This window comes from Meles meles, chromosome 20, assembly GCF_922984935.1.
Source record: "Meles meles chromosome 20, mMelMel3.1 paternal haplotype, whole genome shotgun sequence".
In the NCBI taxonomy this organism is placed as follows: domain Eukaryota; kingdom Metazoa; phylum Chordata; class Mammalia; order Carnivora; family Mustelidae; genus Meles; species Meles meles.
In genome coordinates this window covers 50,169,385-50,190,238 of record NC_060085.1, presented here as the reverse complement: position 1 = coordinate 50,190,238, position 20,854 = coordinate 50,169,385, and the positions used below count along the sequence as shown (strand labels likewise).

Here is a 20,854-nt window from a genome sequence, read left to right as displayed (position 1 = left end):
GCTGCTCCATTACATCCCAATGTTTCTATTGCTAACAATATTTCTCTTTCATTTTGTTGTTTGGGATTCTCTCTCTCTCTCTCTTTATATGTGTGTGTGTGTGTGTGTGTGTGTGTGTGTGTGTGTGTGTGTATAAAATTTCTTTTTACAGATTTAGGATGCTGTTTGTGTCTGATTTAAGAACTCTGTGTATCCAAGAAAGAAAGAAAACTCTGTGCATCCCAAAATACATAAATATATAGCAGGAAATTTTTTTCAAAAATTTATTAAAAACTTCAAGATACAGAGTAATTTCCATAAATATCATGAAACTGGAGTTGGTAACCATGGAGTATGGGCATTTGTGTTTATGTGGCATCTACAGCTGAGGAAAAAAGGATCTTAGTCCTTTCTTGCTTGCTTTGGCTCTCACCCAACTCCTACTTACCACCTCTTCATAAAGTCACCTGAGTGAACTTTCTAACCCTTTTGATCACATCCACTTTTCAGATGCTGCCCAAACGTTCAGAATAAAGAACACATTCCTTAGTATAATTTCAAGACCCTTCATAATCCAACTCAGGTCCATTTTTCTACTATATTTTATTCGAGGACCTGAGGTAGTCTATGATATCTCCATCCATTCCAGCATCCAACCACATCCATCCACTTAAAAATCTGCCATATGCAGGCCAATTTCTAGGTGCTGGGGGTACAATGGAGGGGGTGCATAAGAGATATGTTTCCAGAGAGAGACAACTAAAGAGGTGCTACAATGGTAGGGGTTATGTAGGATGCTGTAGAAGGAATAGAAAGGGCTACTAACTGGGGCACCTGGGTGGCTCAGTGGGCTAAGCCACTGCCTTCGGCTCAGGTCATGATCTCAGGGTCCTGGGATCGGGTCCCGCATCGGGCTCTCTGCTCAGCAGGGAGCCTGCTTCCCTCTCTCTCTCTCTCTCTGCCTGCCTCTCTGCCTGCTTGTGGTCTCTCTCTGTCAAATAAATAAATAAAATCTTAAAAAAAAAAAAAAAAGAAAGGGCTACTAACTCACTTAGCTGCAGTGGAATAGTCACTTGTAGCCTCCACAGAAAATTAATATCTCAGCAGAGACCCAAAGGATAGAAAGGAGCCAATTGGGCCAATGGTGTAGTGACTGAAACTCTGGGGGAGAAAAGAGTTCTCCCAATGCATTGTAAATGGGAACACTTTAAAAGAACTTTAAGAATTTCAGAACCATAATGCAGGACTATTTTGCAGAATGAATTATTTACTGTTATCCCAGTGTGTCCTTCACTCTTCTGTTCCTGTCCCGTAGGTTGGGAGTACAAGATATTCTTCTCATCGTTTGCTGGATGAACTTCAAAGTCATCATTTTACCTTCTCTCAGGAATATCCCCCAACCACACCCTTACCACTGGAGAGAAACAGTCTTTCCTTTGTGCCCTGTGGTATCCAGTCCATACTGCGCTTACACAGTATCTCATTTGACCTAGTCATTAGCTATTTTTGACACCTCTCAGACCTGTATGCTTTGAAGGTAAGAGTTTTGTCCTTATCTTGTTTTTTTAACTTTTGTAATAGAGCAAGACACACAGCGGATACTCAAAATTTTGAGTAGAAAGGAGTGGAGAGAGTTAAAATGTTGTCTTTTATTTCTGCAACCCATCTGCAAGTGCATTGGTCTATGTTATAAGATAAGCAATCTTCTCAGGACACGTACTGCAGAATGAAATGAATTCAAAGACTCCCAAGGAACACATGGGTGATTCATGGGATCTTTATCTCCCCCAGATAACACAGAAAGGCAACAGTGACAGAACCACAACCTGGCTTGTTTAAAAAGGTCTCCACAGACCATGCAGTCTTCTAGGGGAATAATTAATCATATTGCAGTGGAGACCGAACGGAAAAAAATGCAAATATTTGATCCCCTTTTGAGTAAGAGGATAGAGGCTTTTTTAATGTGCAAAGCCAACATGTTTTAGGGAATCTTTGGAGACCTGGCCCATCAGAAAAGAAACACAAAGAAGAACAGCAGCAGAAGAGCTCCTTTTCTTTACAGTATCTTCTTTTAGAAATAAGTTTTCTTTTCAAATTAAAGGAAAACGTAAATTATAATCAGCAACTTTTGTTAGATCAGAAGGATGCCAATAAAAGCCCTCTCCTCCTTCTTCCTCTTAAAGAATCATGAAGCAGCAAGGAAGGCAAGGAAAAGAAAGAGGGCAGTGATTTAGGAAGGCACAAGAAAGAGAAAGAGAAAGTGAGAGAAAGAGAAAGAGCAAGAAGAAGAGACCCATGAAAACAAGGTGGTGTTAGTGTCCAAGAGAAATGGTATGTTTTGCCATCGTGGGCACTGGAAGAAACCCCACAAGGTAAAGAGGGAAAGGATCCCTGTAGTTATCCTGCTATAGAATGGATAAATTGCAAAGGGAAAATATTCTCTCAGAAAATGCAGTTCACTTAAGTACACTTGAATTGTGTTATTATTTCACTTATTAATGGTAATGTTCTTCTCTCGGAAAGCTCTGGTGCCATAATGAAAAAAAATATGTTAATTTTTATAAAAATACATGATCTCTTCAAAAGAGGAATATCAACAAAAGAACAGACCAGATATATGGCTTAATTTGCATTTCATGCTACATGTTTGAAATTATACTGCATAAATTATGTAAAAAACACCAAACCCTCAAAGAGGCACATGATTTAGCCATCCTGCCTGGCACAAACCACTCTCTTAGCATGCTTTACAACTGAAAAAACCCATACCTTCTACAGTTGCTCGCTTGGGCTGAATGGTAATGGCTCCTTCTGCAATATCTTCATGCTGGTGCAGTGGGTTGATTTTGGATCCCCAGCTGTCTGATCCTACCCAAAGAAAATGGCCCACTTGGTCAGCTCTCTTGGCTGCTGCAAGGATCTGCCTGTGAAAAAGAACATGAAACGTTATATTAATGATAAGGAGCAGCTGCTGAGCATATATGTATTAGTAATGAAGCAGAAGAAAAGCAAGCTACCAGTTTTCAAAAAGTAAGTAATCAATGGCAAAAAAAAAAAAAAAGTATGCCTCAGGATTTATATCTTGCTTATATAAAGAGATCTTATAAACCACTAAGAAAAATAATCAGTGCAGTTTGAGGAAAATACACAAGAAACATTGAAAGTCAAAAGAAAAAAGGAGAAATATAAATAACCATTAAGCCGGAGATAAATATTCATACAGATTAGAAAGGAGGAAAATATAAATTAAGGAAAGATAATTACATTTGGTTCTCATGTTGGCCAACAGATTTCTTTTGTTTTGGTTTGGTTTGTGAGTTTGGGCATGGGGCTAGAGAAATGAGTGCTTGCATTCATTGCTGGTGGTGTGTATAATTTCTGGAAAGCAACATGCCAATCTAAATTAAGGGTCTTAAATTATTACAATAAACATGTATGTTATACTTGAAAATTTTACAGCCCATATTCATAAATAAAAATAGTACACAAATAAAAAGGGCAACAAGGCAAATAAAACAAAGGGAAACTAATCATTCATAGTAAAGTTACTAAAAAATTTTTTGAAAGAAGAAGTAGATAAGAGGTAATTGTAGATCAGAAGAAGCTGTAACTATAGCTCCTTTGGTGGGCTGTACCACAGGAGTAGTGGTTTCTTTGTTTCTCAAGACTTGGAGATACTAAGTACCACAAAGGTACATGGCCAGATAAAGGAAAATCAGTTGAAAGGTTGTATATAAAATAGCAAAACCTTAGGTTTCTTTCTTGTTCTTCCAGGCAGAAAATGGAATGGTAATTCAGTAATAAAATTTTAAGGAATAGGTTCTGATATTGTAAACATCAAAATACCAGAAGGTTGTGAGTTAGAGATGGTGAGTTGAAGGTGAAGGGCAGGAAGGTAAGTTAAATTTACCACTAAGTATTGAAATGGTAAGATCCTCTACAAAATCTACACTTCTGCTGACAATGTTAGAAACTAAGAGAGTGTCACCAGAGGTAGAAAATAACTTTTCTGGAAAAATCTGGACCACCCTAGACAAAGAATTCTATATACTGACATAGAGAGATCCTCTAATGGATGGCAACTTGGATGTCTGACCAGTCCACCAAAGGTCTGAAGTCTGAAGGGACAGGACTCTGCTGTTTGCATCAAAGTATTTCCAGTCATATTTTAATTTTTTAATATGTGCATTTATAATTTTAATAAAAATAAATGTAATCAATTATATGTACCCTTGACCTAGAGATATGATTCTACTAATCAGTCCAAAGGAAATGATCAAATACTCTCTCAAAAACATATTTTCATTACTGCAGACAGCCTCAGTGCAGAGCAGCAGGGAACTGTCTGAACAAATGACAGGGAGGATGGACTGGGAAACAATCCGAATATACTGAGTAAGATTTCCACAAGCACTTGTTAAAAAGAAAAATCAATTTAAAAAACTGCAAGAGATTATACAACTCATATATAAGAAAATAGCTGCCTAGATGTTGCTTGTACGTGTGTATATACACACAGGAGTATAGAGCCATCTGAGAGCACAGAAAAATAACGATAATGCACAATGTATTGTCAACCTAATATTCCACCTTCAAGACACTGCTGAGATTGAAGAAGTTGCAAAGGTGGCCAGAAGCCAAGTACAATATGAAAAAAGACAAAACTACATAAATGCAAAAAGTGGATGTTCACTTTAATATAAATGGAAAGGTGTGGGTTTATTGACAACGATAAACAAGATTAAACCATTTAAAAATACTCATGGCATCAAAAGTGACATGTGAATTACAAAAAAGTGGGAGATAAAAAGCAGGAACTTGTTTTGGGGGGAAGTCCATGCATGTTTAGAAAAAAGTGCTGGCAGAGCTTAACCCAGAATTTGATGCCGTCTCTGAGTATTGGGATCGCAGATGTCATAGGAAATTATTTGACCTTTATTTTTTCTAGATAATCAGGGGACAAAGTAAACTTAATGGCTCCTTTCAATAAAGAACAACAACAACAAAAACCTTTTCCCTTTTCTAGTAGATATACAGTAGCTAGGTATTATTTTTATAATCAGAATAAAGTATTCCAGAAAAAGGATTCACCCTTGTCTTAAATCCAAATTATCGGTACTCATGACTTACTTTGCATTTATTTTAGCTTTAAGATATAGACATTACTGTCTTCTCACTGTCATTCTCTTACAAAGTATTTGAAGTTAATGTTCTAAAAAATCTCAAATTTCCCATTTACAGTGTAAATCTTCTGAAAAAAATAAATAATATAACACTGTGAGTTAACAGTACTCTTCAGACATCTGTGTATTTAAGATCATGCTTTGGAAGGAAATTATATATGTACTTAAATTTTATCACTGTGCTCAAGAACTATTTCTGCTATCACTGCTATGAATCACAGTATGCAATAATATTCAGCACACAAACCAACCCCAAAACAAAAGAATGAGCATACTTATTGAGCAGATCGCATGCATTTTTACATCCTAAATTAAAACCTCACATTACCTACAAGTCAGGAGTATTAAAAAAAATTAGTCATCAGAGCTATTTGTGGTAATTTTTATGTGACATGTACAACATATGTGGAGATAAACACAAAGCCACACTTATCAATGTATTACATATTTGGAAAATACATAAAATATTTATGAAAAGCATTTATGAGATAAGAAAGATATCAACAGAGATGAATAAGATATAAGCCAAAAAAAAAAAAAAACCCACCAAAACAACAACAACAACAACAACGAAACAATGACCCAAGAGTAATATTATGAAAACAAAATCTTTTAAACAACTATAACTCAAAGTGTAGATGAAAAATGCCCTAAGAGCAACACTGGAGAATTTTTAAGGAGAGAAGTAATACATTTAAGGAGTGACCAGAAACAGTTTCATGGAGAAGGGCATGTTCAAGTTAGACTTTGAAAAGCAGACAATTTCAACAAGTAGAGAAGGAGAGAAAAAAACACCATGAATAAAAGCCATGAGGAGGAGAAATCAGGACTGTGCAGGACCAAAGCCATGTATTCTGGGTGTGGTAGTGGGTGAGTGGAAGTGGGGTCTAAATGTTCACTTAGGAACACATTCTAAAGCATTATGAAGTCCAGACAGAGAAGTTTGTATTTAAATTACTAAATAGAGTTCATTAGCATAGTGACTTGACTCATTCATTTATTCAGTACAGTTCCTTGAGCATTTACTCTGTACCGAACACCATGATAGGAACTGAGGATACAGAAGGAAGTTAAATGAGGCATCAGCTCTGCCCCAGAGATGCTTTGGGACTTGCAGAGAAGGTGGACACTAAGCAAAGGATGAAGTGATGTAAAATAACATCAGTGCATTCACTATGAAGAAAGTGCCAAACCGGCATTGTGTATAGACATCTTCCCTCAGAAAGCCACACTGGAGACGGCACCATTATGAGAACGGAAGAAAGGAAAAGCCTTCCAGGTGTGTGTGAGAGAGCACACAAAGACTGGGAATGAGGAAGCACAAAACGTGAAGGAACAGGGAATGAAATCGGTTTAGAACGGTAGGATGAGGCTGGATAACTGCAAAAAGAGCTCGGAAGGATTTTCATTTGGGAGAACTGAGGCTCAGAAGTTGGGAAGCAGAAGAGGGAACAGTGGGGCAACTTCCCAAAGTGACACAGTGGTCATTAGTAAAACACCGCACAGGTATCTCAATGTCAGGTTTCATTAGCTTTCAGTTGAATAGTCCTGCTACCTGTGATCAGAGCTGAATGCTGGGAAAATGATGGATGGATTCAGGGGCAGCATTTATGGTGCACGTGGAGGGGAGAGACACAGAACTGGGAGGCTCGTGGTGAGGACAATGCAGTAATCCAAGCCGGATGCAATAATGGCCTGGGCTCGTAAACGTTCTCTTAATAAATGATACCCCCCTTCAAATTAAGTATTATATTTTATCTAAGACAAATACTGAATAACTCCATACAGTTTGTTCACATCAGTGGAGATGTAAACTAGCACAAACTCTTTAGAAAACTATAATCATATTGGGATACACCTTGTCCTAGAAAAGTCTTTTCTGGGGATTTATGTTAAAGACACGTAAGTAAATATATAAAATTATATAATTCCATATTAATATATAATTGTGTTATATTAATATTATATATCCAACTCTTGCATAGAATGTTTATATTAACATGATGTATTTGTATATTTATATTTGGGTGCACAGATTTTTGGAAAAGGAAGTTTACCACAGTGTTATTTATGATTGCAAGTCTATAATCAAATGTCAATCAATAAGGGAGTGTTTAGATAAATAACAACATGCATGTAAAATGAAATTCTGCCTAGCTATGAAAAGACTGAAGAGATAGTTACTGACATTCATAGACATCCATGATAAAATAGTAAGTAAAGGCTAGCAGGGAAGAGAACAAGATGTACACACAGTATGCATCACTGTGCAAAGAGATGCAGACTGTCTCTAGAAGAATATTCAAGAACCTAGTCATTAGCCATTGCATTTAAAGAGAACTTGTTAGCTAAGGGCAGGATGAATGGAACTTTTTTTAATAACCTAGATTTTTAAAATAGTTTTTTTAAGCAGGTGTAATTACTGTTTATTTTAAATAAATAAATATTCTGGAACAAGGTAGTAGTGGGCAGAGAAGAAAACAGGCACATTTGTTTCTGTCTTAGAAACACATTCTGGGCATGTTATCTTCTAGAAACAAAGGTTAACTCTACCTGGCTTGGCCAAGAATGCAAAGAATGAGGAAAAATGGGGAGTCGAGATTCCAGTCAAATTTTTGACTCCAGGGAGGATCAACGTAAGAATAGAGAGGAAGAAATGAATTAGAGACATACTGGTAGACAAGGTTGGTTTGGAACATACTGGGCCTAAAGCGGTAGCAATACAGCCAGAGTTAAATGACTTTTTTTTTTCTTTCCTTTTATATTAAGAGGAACTATTCTTTGGATAAAAGTCTGTTACATTTGGATATATTTTTAATAAAAGAATCTTTAGAAGGTCTAGTGGTTTTCTCTCTTTACAAGTAATTGAATACATTTATTTTGCTAATAGAGGGGGAAGACATGACAGCAACACAGTGCTGCTCCCATGGTTTGCTATAACTACTCATGTAAGGGAGAAAGCACGAACAGACTTTGCCACTGTGTAATTATAGATTTGCTTCTGTGCTATCTTTTCCCCTTTCTCTGCCAGTATCCTGATCTTTCTGTCTCCTAAAGTTGCAGCATGCATATTAATGAATTTCACCAGTCATCCTTACTTTATATCCTCATCGTTGGCAAAAATCACGACGGCCCTGGAGTTGGGGGTGTCCAGGAGCTGTTTGATAATTCTATCAAAGTCAATAGTTCTGTCTTTGCGTTCTTGGGGGATTCTCACAGACTGTGCAATGCAGAGCCCACCTGTTTAAGAAAAGAAAGCAGAGTGTCAATAAAGTTCCCTCAGACATACCAAAGGAACCAGGGTGAGTATCTGGGGAGGAGAGAATTTTGAATTCTGAGTGCATAGCGCTCCCTTGGTGATGCTGAATGAGGAAGGCTTAAGATGTCATGCTAAGTCCTGAGCTGTTATTCATACTTGGTGCACCTTCCATGACATTGCACAGCCTGATTTTCTTAGCACTGCACTTGTAAATGACTAATGATGCCCAGGAACACCAGTGATATCCATTGTGGGGAGGCAGATTTAGGCTGACAAACTGGGTGGGGGAAGGTCTTTAAAATGAATGCAATATACCACAAGAAAACTGCAATCAATACACTACAGTATAAATGTACTGAAAGACATAAAACTCAGGTGAATTTCTGTGGCTTTTCTGGTGTTTGCATTCCCAGGACTTTTTTCACCTTCATAGTCATCCCAGCTTTTAAAGGTCAGAGCCAATGGAATAAATCTAAAAATAAAACAACAACAAGAACACCAACGACTGTAAATCAGAGCAACAAACTATTAGTGACCACATACAATGTGTCCAACCTTCAAATATGTGTTTTATGTACATTATCCCATATTAAAAATTTTAAAAGTTATTTAGTAACATATTTTTGGTTAGAACATAAGGGGATTAAATAGAAAATAGATTTGTTGACTCCAGACTTCTCAGATCTGTGATGATATTAATTATCATTACGAATTTCAAGACAGGGTAACATGTAGCACTTTACTAAGCAATTGATACAGTCCTCCCTACCCCACCTCTTGCTTAGTAGCAGCCCCTGGATCTAGTATTTTATAAAATACACTTAAAAAAGGCTGGAATAAGTGAAGGGGGTAGAGAGAATACTTGTAGAAAGGTAACAAAAGCCATCGAATGGACAGAAGACCTAGAGGCCAAGACAAGTGGATAAACTTGTTCTTGTAATGTGCTGGGGAGGTAGTTATTATCAAGCTTACACCTCGAGCATGGACAGCTGGGTGAATGGTACTAGGCTTCCACAAACAGAAAACTGTGAACTCTAATCCAAAGTTGAGCTCCATTACACTTAGCTCAATTAGTGTTGGCTCTCTGTAAGTGGCTCTTTTCAGTATGCATAAAATCTCTAATGGTCATTTTTCAAAATGAAGAGTTTCAATAACATTATCAACCAACTTGACCTAATTGACATTTATAGAACAATCCATAGGACAACAGAACAGTATACATTCTTTTCAAGTGTAAATGGGACATTCATTAACCACACTCTGGGCCATTAAAAAACAATAATAACAAATTTAAAAGCATAGAAATTGTACAAAGTATGTCAGCATGCCTAACAGAATCAAACTAGAAATGAATAAAACTTGGAAATTTGAAAACACACTTCTAAATAACTTGTAGGTCAAAGAGGGGTTGTCAAGGGAAATCTAAAATATTTAAAACTAAATGAAAATGAAAGTGGAACACACAAAATGTATAGATTACAACTAAAGTGGTATTTAGCAGGAAATACATAATCATCAAATGCTTATGTTAGAAAAGAGGAGACAGCCAAAATAGAAACCTAAGTGTCTATTTAAGAAATAAGAGGGAAAGAGAGCTAACTAACCACCCTCCCCAAAAAGCAAAGAGACATGATAAAAGAGCAAAAAACAATGAAACCGAAATCAGAAAAAAATAAGAGAGAAAAATCAGTAAAATTAAAAGCTGCTTCTTTGAAAAGATTAATAAAATAGATAAATCTCTAGTCAAAGCTGACCAAAAGGAAAGAAGTCACAAATTATCATGTCAGGAATAAGAGGGGCTAACCTTACTGACAGATCCCACAGACAGCAGAAGGTTGTAAGGGAATATTATAAATTATTTGATACCAATATATTTAGCAACTTAAATGAAATGGATGAATCTCTTGAAAGACACAAACTATACAAACTGAGGGCAGAGTGGATAATATTAATAGTTCTACATATATTAAAAATAACAAATTCATAGACACACACACACACTTCAAAAAAAAAAGATCCAGGCTCACATGGTTTCACTGATAAATTCCACCAAACAGTTAAGGAAGAAATAAGACATGATTTATATATAATTTCTTTTTTTTTTTCTCTCATTTTATTTATTTTTTCAGCGTAACAGTATTCATTCTTTTTGCACAACACCCAGTGCTCCATGCAAAACGTGCCCTCCCCATTACCCACCACCTGTTCCCCCAACCTCCCACCCCTGACCCTTCAAAACCCTCAGGTTGCCCCAACCTCCCACCCCTGACCCTTCAAAACCCTCAGGTTGTTTTTCAGAGTCCATAGTCTCTTATGGTTCGCTTCCCCTCCCCAATGTCCATAGCCCGCTCCCCCTCCCCCAATCCCACCTCCCCGCAGCAACCCCCAGTTTGTTTTGTGAGATTAAGAGTCATTTATGGTTTGTCTCCCTCCCAATCCCATCTTGTTTCATTTATTCTTCTCCTATCTCCTACCCACCCATGTTGCTTCTCCATGTCCTCATATCAGGGAGATCATATGATAGTTGTCTTTCTAACTGAAAATAGGAAAGGAGAGAAAATAACTCATTTCATAAGGTTGCTGTTACCCTAATACACAAATCAGATGAAGATATTATTAAAAAAAGACCAATATCATTTATGAACATACTTGCAAAACTCTTAAGAAATATTAACAAAATAAATCCAGCAATATATAAGAAATAGTAATACATCATACATAACCAAGTGGATTTCACCCAAGGAATGCAAAGTTGATTCATTATTTGAAAATCAAACATTATAATTTATATATGTTTAAATTAATAAGAAAAACCATATGATCATCTTAATACATATGGAAAAAGCACTAAACAAAATTCAATATACATTCAACCGAGGATTAGATGAGACCTTTCTAAGCCTAATAATAGACATCTACAAAAAGCCTACAATAAGCATCACATTTAATAGTAAGAAATGACAAGGCAATTTTGTCCTATCTTAAAACTCTTATACAACATTGTACTGGATGTCCTTGTCAGAGGAATAAGGAACAAAAAAGAAAAGAAAAGAAAAGAAACAAAGACAAACAGCTGGCAAAAGAAAAAAGATAAAATTCTCTCTATTTGCAGATGACATGATTGTCTATGTAGAATCTTCTAGAATTAAAAGGTGAGTTAGGCAAAGTTGTGGGATATAAACTCAAAATACAAAGATCAATGATATATCTACAGATCAGCAATGAACAACTAGGATTTTAAAGGAAAACAATGTCATTAACAATATCACCTAAAATGTGGTGTTTATGTATAAATCTAACAAAATATGTAAAGGAGTTATATTCTAAAAACTATAAAACATGGCTGAAAGAAATTTTTAAAATTCATTTAAATAAACTCTCCCTGATTTTATCTATAGATTCAATGCAATCTCAGTCAAAATCTCAGCAAGCTTTTAAAAATATGTATCATCAAAAGAAATGAAATCTTGCCATTTGCGACGACATGGATGGAACTAGAGGGTATCATTCTTAGTGAAATAAGTCAATTGGAGAAAGACAACTATCATATGATCTCCCTGATATGAGGACATGGAGATGCAGCGTGGGTGGTTAGGGGGATAGGAGAAGAATAAATGAAACAAGATGGGATTGGGAGGGAGACAAACCATAAATACTCTTAATCTCACAGAACAAACTGGGGGTTGCTGGGGGGAGGTGGGGTTGGGAGAGGGGGAGGGGGTTATGGACATTGGGGAGGGTATGTGCTATCGTGAGTGCTGTGAAGTGTGTAAACCTGGCGAGTCACAGACCTGTACCCCTGGGGATAAAAATACATTATATGTTTATAAAAAAAAAAAAAATTGGAAGGGGAGGCGAACCATAAGAGACTATGGACTCTGAAAAACAACCTGAGGGTTTTGAAGGGTTGGGGGTGGGAGGTTGGGGGAACAGGTGGTGGGTAATAGGGAGGGCACGTATTGCATGGAGCACTGGCTGTTGTGCATAAACAATGAATACTATTACGCTGAAAAAAATAAATAAATTTTAAAAAAAGATAGAGAAAAAAACATAAATAAAAAATAAAAATATGTATCAATACTTGATTCTAATATTTATACCAAAAATGAAAGGAGCCAGAGTAGTCAAAACAATTGAAAAAGAGCAACAAAATCAGTGAACTTGAACTACATAAATTCAAGACTTACTATCAACCCCAAGCTGCAGCTGCAGTAATCAAGACAGTGTGGGACTGTAAAAAGGATAGACACTTAAGATCAATGGAACAGAAAAGAGGTCCAGAAATAGACCAACACAAATATAGTCAACTGATTGTTGGCAAAGGTGCAAAGGCAATCAGTGGAGAAAGGAAATTCTTTTCAAAACCTGATGCTGAAAACAATGATATTCATATATAGAAATAATCTTGACAAATACTTCATGCTGCATGTAAAAATTAACTTCAAATGGATTGATAGACCTAAGTCTAAAATATGAAACTATTAAACATTTAGAAGGAGAGAAAGGGAAGTCTGCAGTGGTCTTAGCTTTTGCAAAGAGTTTCTGGATATGAGATCAAAAGCACAAACCATAAGAAAAAAAAAAGATAAATCAAATTTTATGCAAATTTAAAACTTTTGTTCTTTGAAAAATAATATTAAGAAAATGAAAGCACAAGGCAAAGAGTGGGAGATAATCATACTCCTAATCAAAGACTGGTATCTACAATATATAAAGAACTGAAACTCAGCAATAGAAAAAAAGAGGAAGTAGGCAAAACATCTCAATAGACACACGCACAAAAATAGATGGCAAGTAAGCACAGGAAAAGAAGCTCAACACCAGTCATTAGGGAATTGTTAATTAAAACCACAAAGATATACTACTACAATACCTACTAAAACAGCTTTAAAAAACAGCAATATCAAATTCTGGAGAAGATGCAGAGCAATAGGAATGTCTGTTCATTGCTGGAAGGGATGTACAACGGTACAGCCACTGTGGAAATCAGTTTGGCAACCCCAAAATGTTAAATACAGAGATAACATAACAAGCAGCAGTCAGTTAAATCCTAGGTACTTATCCAGATGAACTGAAAGCTTGTGCTCACACAAATGTGCACAAAAATGTTTATAGGAACTTTATTCATAATCACTAAAACTGGAAACAACTAAGACATCTGCCAACAGGTAAAGAGATAAACAAGCTAGTATATGCTTACAACTGAATCCTACTCAGCAACAAAAAGGAACTGCTGATTTGTGGATGAGCATGAATACATTTTTAAAAGCATTTTGCTAAGTGAAAGAAGCCCCACTGAAAAGGCTACATATTGTGTAATTCTGTTCATACGAACTTCTAGAGAAAGCAGAACTATAGGAGTGGAAAATAGATCCATGGAAGCCAAGGGTTGAGAGGAGGGGTTGAGTACAAAGGGATCCCACAAAGGAATTTGGGGGTAACGGAGAAGTTCCATATGGTACTCTGGTAGTAGACGTATGACTCCACAAAACCTTAAAAACAACACACCATGATAACTGGACTTATGCAAAATTTTAAAAAATCATCCAGGATGTCAGGGGATCCTAGAGTAGAATGTGGACTGTGACAAATGAATTTAAGTGTATTACTAATATATGAGGAAATTTTACTGATGGAGATGAGTAGAAAATAAGTTGACCTAAGTAACTTAAAAATTGTGTTTTGACTGGAAACTCTAAAGCTAGAGAGTAAAAGAACTGAACATAAAATGGTACTCTGATTTGTATATTGTTTGCAGGGATATGAGTTAGGAATTCTGGAACTGCTTTCCATGCTCGAGTTGAACAAAACAGTACAAGCAGAAAAGTAAGGCTAGCATGAACCATGTGGTGCCAGAAAGGGTCTGAACTATCCATGGAAACTCACATTTTAGATGGATGCTTGTATCCATGGGTTACTACACAATGTTCACTGAGAGAGCCTAGAAGCAATGACATTCCAGAGCAACCAGCTCTCTTAGGGCCCCAGTGTTGGTTTCGAAATCCCACCTTTCAACAAAAAGATGCTTCTTTCTCTTTGAAGAAATGGCAGATTCTAAGGCTAGGGCAGGGCAAACACAAGATGAGCCTACAGTGTCAGGAAGTAAGAAGAACACAAAGGAAGAAGAAAATTATGGGCACATCAATAGGACACAGGCGCCTCCTAAAAGAGTGTCCAGTGAGCAAAGCTAGAATATGAAAAACAAAATAACTAGTGAGGTATTAAATGATTATCCAAAGAATACAATACAGTATTTCAGTATGAGGCCATACTGGAAAAAAAAACCCACTAAATAAATATATAAATAAGAGAGAAGGAATTAATTTTTGTACACGACAATTCCAAATAATAATTGTAGAGAAATGAGAGAAATGCAATATTACCCTGAGAACACGATAATAATAACGCTGCACAAAAGAGGCACTGATGGGTGCTCAAGTTAGTGTGGGAACCTGTAAGGAGATGCAGAACATTTATATAGCTTAAATGTTATTTCCCCCAAAATATTTATTAATTACTCTGGTGGTTTTAACATATGCCTACAAATTCTTTGATCCCCTTCCTTCAAAGAGGTGGGGATTAATTCCTCTACCTTTGAGTTAAAGCCACAGTTGGTGACTTGTTTCTAAAGAATATGGGAAAGGAAAAATAGTAACTTTGGAGTAGAGAATTTCCAGACAGTGGATCACTTTAACTGGATCATTAAGTTAACAGCACTACTAAGTAACGAATAAGGTGCTGCTGGCTGATTTCGCGTCATCCCTGTGATGATAAGGGCACTCCATTTGTGTTTTAGTCTTTCCCCAAACCCATAACCTTCATCTAATCATGAGAAAATATAAAACTTCAAACTGAAGGACATTCTGCAAAACACCTGACTTGTGTTCTTCAAAACTGTGAAGGTCACAAAATAAGATTGAGAAACTGAAAACTGAATTGGATCTTGGGACAGAAAGACATTTGTGTAAAAACTAGCAGCATTGGGGCGCCTGGGTGGCTCAGTGGGTTAAAGCCTCTGCCTTCGGCTCAGGTCATGATCCCAGGGTTCTGGGATCGAGCCCCGCATCGGGCTCTCTGCTCTGCGGACAGCCTGCTTCCTCCTCTCTCTCTCTGCCTGCCTCTCTGCCTACTTGTGATCTTTGCTGTCAAATAAATAAAAAAAAAAAAAAAAAAAAAAAAAAAACTAGCAGCATCTGAATGAAATCTGTAATTGAAGTAGTAGTATTTTTTTCCATTGAGTCATGTACACTGGCTATTTAAGATATTAATATTCGGGGTAACTTGGGGAAGGGAAGGGTAGAGGGCAATTCTATCTTTGCAACTCCTCTGTACATCTAGAATTATTTTGAGGTATATATATATATATATATATATATATATATATATATATACCTATCTACCTATCTATCATCTATTTATGTAATCTACCTAACTACAACATACCTGCCCAGGTCTTACCTCTGGAATACTTATTTAGTAAGTAGTACAGCAAGTCTAAGAATCTGAATTTTTAGCAAGAGCTTTAGGTAAGCTTTAACTTTAGTAAGTTAGGCATTAGTTCACCTAGAGGACTCGTTAAAACACCCATTTCTGGCCACTTGGAGAGATTCTCATTTGGTGGGTTTGATAAGGCTTGTGAATTGTGCTTCTAACAACTTCTCTAGTGAAGCTGCTGGTCTGGGGACTACACTCTGAGACCACTGCTCTGGGTGAGACAGCTGCAGGAGGCTAGGGGAGCAGGTTCTGAGAAGCACTGGCTTGGGCACTCCAAACTGGCTGTAACCAGCTTAGGCAGAAGTAGCATACTTGTATACATATTCTAGTCAAACGTTTTTAAAGATTTTATTTATTTGGGAGAGAAACAGTGAGAGAGAGCATGAGAGGCAAGAAGGTCAGAGGGAGAAGCAGACTCCCCATGGCGCTGGGAGCCCGATGCGGGACTCTGGGATCATGACCTGAGCCGAAGGCAGTTGCTTAACCAACTGAGCCACCCAGGTGCCCTAGCAAACGTTTTTAGAGAGCTCTTAGGAGGGTGAGATAGGGAGAAGGAAGGAAGGGAAGGCTCATTATGCTTTGTTACAAGGTTTACAATAATGCAGAGGACTATTGTCTCCATGCCATAATTCCTCCAACTCTGGAAAACATCATGGAGTATGGAGAAATGAACCATCTGCAAACTGTCCTGGGGCTGCTAGGGAGAAGAAATGGCTTCTTTACCCTCCTTCTCAGCAGGAGAAGGGGAATAATTCTGGATGGAAACCCAGCTTCCCATCAGGATTCAATTACAGCTGAGTGATTAAGCAAATTAGAGCAAACTCCATTTGGAGATGTGATTAGTGGAGGGGCGGTCTGCACTCACGGATTTAAGGCCTACCCAGTGCACACCGGAGGAATCCATGCATGGAGCTTTGCGATTGCAGAAATGAGCTACTCACCCCCTATCATACAGAACTGCCCACAGGTGTGCAAAATCAAACAACTCAACAGAAGAGAGAAATTGGTATTAACACATTAACGGGAGTGAACATCTTCATAAAGCTAAAATCTTAAAAAAGAAAGAAGATTAGAAAACAAAGGATGAGAGATAAACAAGCTGTTTTGATCTTCTGTTCTTAGAAGGCCTGAGCTGTGCCTCATAGAAAGATGGTCACTCCATTTGCTTCAGATTTTTAAGGAATGTGGTAGACTGAGAATTTCATGTATATTGTACATAGATGACTTCACCTCAAGAATTCAATCGAAAGTGTATCATGCTAGAAATGTGTCATTGCGAGAAAGTAATGCAAGTCTTATTTCTATTCCAGCAAGGAATGAAATGGTCTGCACAGATGCACATGCATGCCCACACGCTTGAGGTGTCCTGATATCAGTTAGCTCATTTTTCAACAACGGTGGTAACTGAGCAGTCTACATTCTCCTCTGACCTGTGACCGTCTTTTCTTCCTAAACTGCTGCCCTACCGAATGCTCACTTTCTCTCTATGGTTTGTCTTTCAGCTTAGACCCTCACAGGGGATTCAGCTTGCTTGCTGTTAACATCTCAGATGTAATTTGGCCACCAAAGTATATAAGCAACCTATATCCAGAAAAATATTTGTTCAACATCAAGAGCTTAAGAATCTCACTTGTGAGGGGCATTTCATACACACATGAGAAATAACTGGAGGTTTATGGTACAGGTTGGCATTGCAACTGTCAAATTAATTTTCACTTCCGTGGGGAGTAAACATATAGGAAAAATTGAACAGTTTCATCATAAATCGTGCAAATGAAGATTTATCACAGACAGGATAACACCATTCATGACATGCCAGCTTTATCTAAGAAAGCCCACTGTCAGTGGGTTGAGGGGGGAGATACAAGCCACTGAGGTAATGGAAAGAATTTCAGAGTCCCGGAAATCAATCTGCTTCTCAATTTGAAGCTGGAAACTGGTCAGTTTTCTGTCTGCCTGTGGTAGCTAGCAATCTGTAACAGCAAGAAGAACGTCAGAAGTTAGACCACAAATGACTTCCATTAGAAATATTTTTCTCTCTCAAATGAGAATGGATACTTTTCCATCTAATAAGCAGAAGCAATAGGAAACCATTTAACATTTGCAGCTCAATCCTGTCAGAGGTTATACATGATACAGTTCTACTGATGATTTGCTCTATTATTTAGGTCCAATTCAATTCAAATTGCCAATTCAATTTAGAAAATATTTATTGAGACTCTTGTGTGAAAGGCTCTCTAGGATTTTTTATAGGAATAATATATGAGAGCAAAAGGAGCCTGAGAAATAATCTCATCTAATTCCCCATTATGAGGGGAGAAACTGAGGTCCAGAGGGTTTAACAGTGATAACAGCAATCATAGTTGAAGGACTGGAAATCACTGAATTCTATGTGTCATGTACCATTCTAAGTGTGTTACGTTACTGACAGAGTCCATGTTCATACAACCCTATGAGGCAGGTGTGCTAACATCCCCATTTAGACAGGAGAAAACAGGCATTCTGAAGTTTAGTAACTCATCCCAGACCATAAATTTAATGGCAGAGAAGTACTACAATTTTCATCTTCCTATCCTTCATGCTAAGTGATAATACAGCATTCTTGTCCAAATCAAGAGGAGGAGAGGAGGGCAAATGTCATATAAGAAAAAAAAAAAAAGGTGGACATCTTGTTAGAGGAATCATCAAAGGCCTTATGGGAGAACTTAAGTCTTACATGGGTTGTTTCACATCTGGGGGGTGGAAGAGGGCATCAATGGAAGAATAGAAGAATATGTAATGAAGGGAAGAGAGAGATCAACTGGAAAGGTAATTTTGGAGAAAACTGTCCAACTGTCCATTCCCTTTCTTTGCTGACAGATACCTGGTGCTAAGGGAAGTCAGCTAGCCATTCCCAAGCAACAACCCATCATTGATCACCATCAAAGGTGCCTATTCTGTTTTCAAATCTCTAGCCTCTTTTCCAATAGGAATGACCTTGCTACTCATGAAACAGACTGCACTTTTCCGGGGACAGTTCTGAAAAACTAAAACTGAGGGGGCTGTGGGGTTAGAGGGTGTGAGGGAGAGAGATCGAAAGCCTGTGCTTCCTCCAGCATTTTGGATATCATGTCTGGAACGTTTATTGTCCTTTTGGCATCATTGAAAAACATGAAAAATGATGAAAATGAACACAGTAAAAGTAGTAAAACAGAAAGCTAGAACCAGAATCCCTGAAGTCATGCATCCTTGGGCAGAAGAAATAGTGTCAGTAACCACTGACTCAGGGACTTCCTGATACAAACCACCTTTTTTATTTAAATTACCAGCAGTAGGTTTATGTTATTTGCAATTGAATACATTACTAATTTATCCTTGCCTTCTAAGAATTCTCATCCTGATATAGAATGGGGAGAAAATTCCCAGAGTGAAAGAATTTCAAGGAAACACATCAAGCAGAAGAGAGACCAGGGCTCACCATGGCAGTAGAGAAGCTGGGGAAAGGGACTGATTGGCACCTGCACATATTTGTGGATGAATTTTAGGTAGGAGAGGGAGACAAAGGGAAAGAGTAAGGATTCCTATGGAAATTAGAAACAGCACCCAGGACTGGAGGAGGGTTGAGCAAAGATAAGGTGATGGAGGTATATCTGGTGGAAGCCCGGGGGTTAGGACTTCAGGGTTCTTGTTTTTCTTAGCCAGCAACTCTCTACTTAATCTTTTTTTTTTTTCTATGTAACATTTGAGATATCATTTTCCTTTTCAGGATTGAGAAGGGGGAGGAAGGAAAGGAGGAAGGCAGGAAACAAGGACAGATGAACACCCCAAGAAAATGCTCAGCTGCCAGAGTATAAACAGCACTTTGGGGAGCCCGGAGAGATTAAAGCCAAGCATTCATTCACTCTATTAAACAAAATATTTACTAAGCATCTGCCATTTTTTTAAAGACTTTATTTATTTGAGAGAGGTAGAAAGAGCACAAGTAGGCAGAACAGCAGGCAGAGGGAGAGGGAGAAGCAAGCTCTCTGCTGAGCAGGAAGCCCAATGCAGGGCTTGATCCCAGGACCTTGGGATCATGACCTGAGCTGAAGGCAGACAGTTAACTGACCAAGCCACCCAGATGCCCCAGCATCTGCCATGTTTTAAGCACTCTCTTAGTTGCTAGTGATATAGAAATCAAAACAAAAGACAAATATCCTATTCATTCACATGAGGATACATACTAATAAGACAACTTTTCTTTCTCTGCTGGCCTCTGAGAACCCTCCGAGTTTAGTTTACAACCAAAATCCCAACATGGAACTAGTTTTTCTCAACAGCTGGCATCTTGGCAGGTTGTGAGTGAGTTAATCGAGAAAGTGCTCTGATTCAGGAAGCTTTTAGAAGGCAAGTTGTTCCTTTCCTGGAACAAGAACTAAGAAATTGGCTGATTATTTTCAGTGACTGCTTTTCCCTGTGGCTTGAGTATGCCCGGGGGTCAGAATCAATTGTCACTTGTCTCCAAGCAGCAACTCTGTAAGTATGTTCCACTATGCATCTCTGGACAATAACAAAGGAGGTCAACTCATGAGTCTAAAACATGACTGATATTTCTGAACTACTATTTGCATTTGTTCAGTTCTCACTTGGGCGTGTAGTCAAAATGGAGCAACGAAGCAGGCCAATTTCATGATTCATTTTAAATCTTGAAAACAAGGACGTAATAGGATATCATATCTGTGTGGGAATCCATCCAGAGAATTCAAATTTAGTGGAAATTTAGGGCAGGCATACACACATGCACACAAACACACACATACACATACACAAACTAGTTCATATTCTTAGGACAGTAGTTCTAAAGATATGCTCTTAGCTTTGTGAATTCTTTGTAATCTGTGTGTGTATTTCTTGCAGTACTATACTCTAGTAATTAAAAAAATCATTTCCATACGATTATCTTCCATGAATAAATTAGTAA

The 20,854-nt window shown here is 37.7% G+C and overlaps 1 protein-coding gene across 3 annotated transcripts in view; it reads right to left on the bottom strand.

The window, feature by feature from the left end:
* Positions 1–20,854, bottom strand: part of GRM7 (glutamate metabotropic receptor 7) — a 921,897-nt gene that overhangs the window by 452,272 nt on the left and 448,771 nt on the right. For all 3 annotated transcript variants that reach the window (XM_045989695.1, XM_045989696.1, XM_045989697.1), the window contains exons 3-4: positions 8,261–8,402; positions 2,749–2,903 (exon numbers count right to left, since the gene is read on the bottom strand). In XM_045989695.1, the coding sequence (XP_045845651.1) occupies positions 2,749–2,903; positions 8,261–8,402 (297 nt within the window). The remainder of the gene's footprint in view (positions 1–2,748; positions 2,904–8,260; positions 8,403–20,854) is intronic.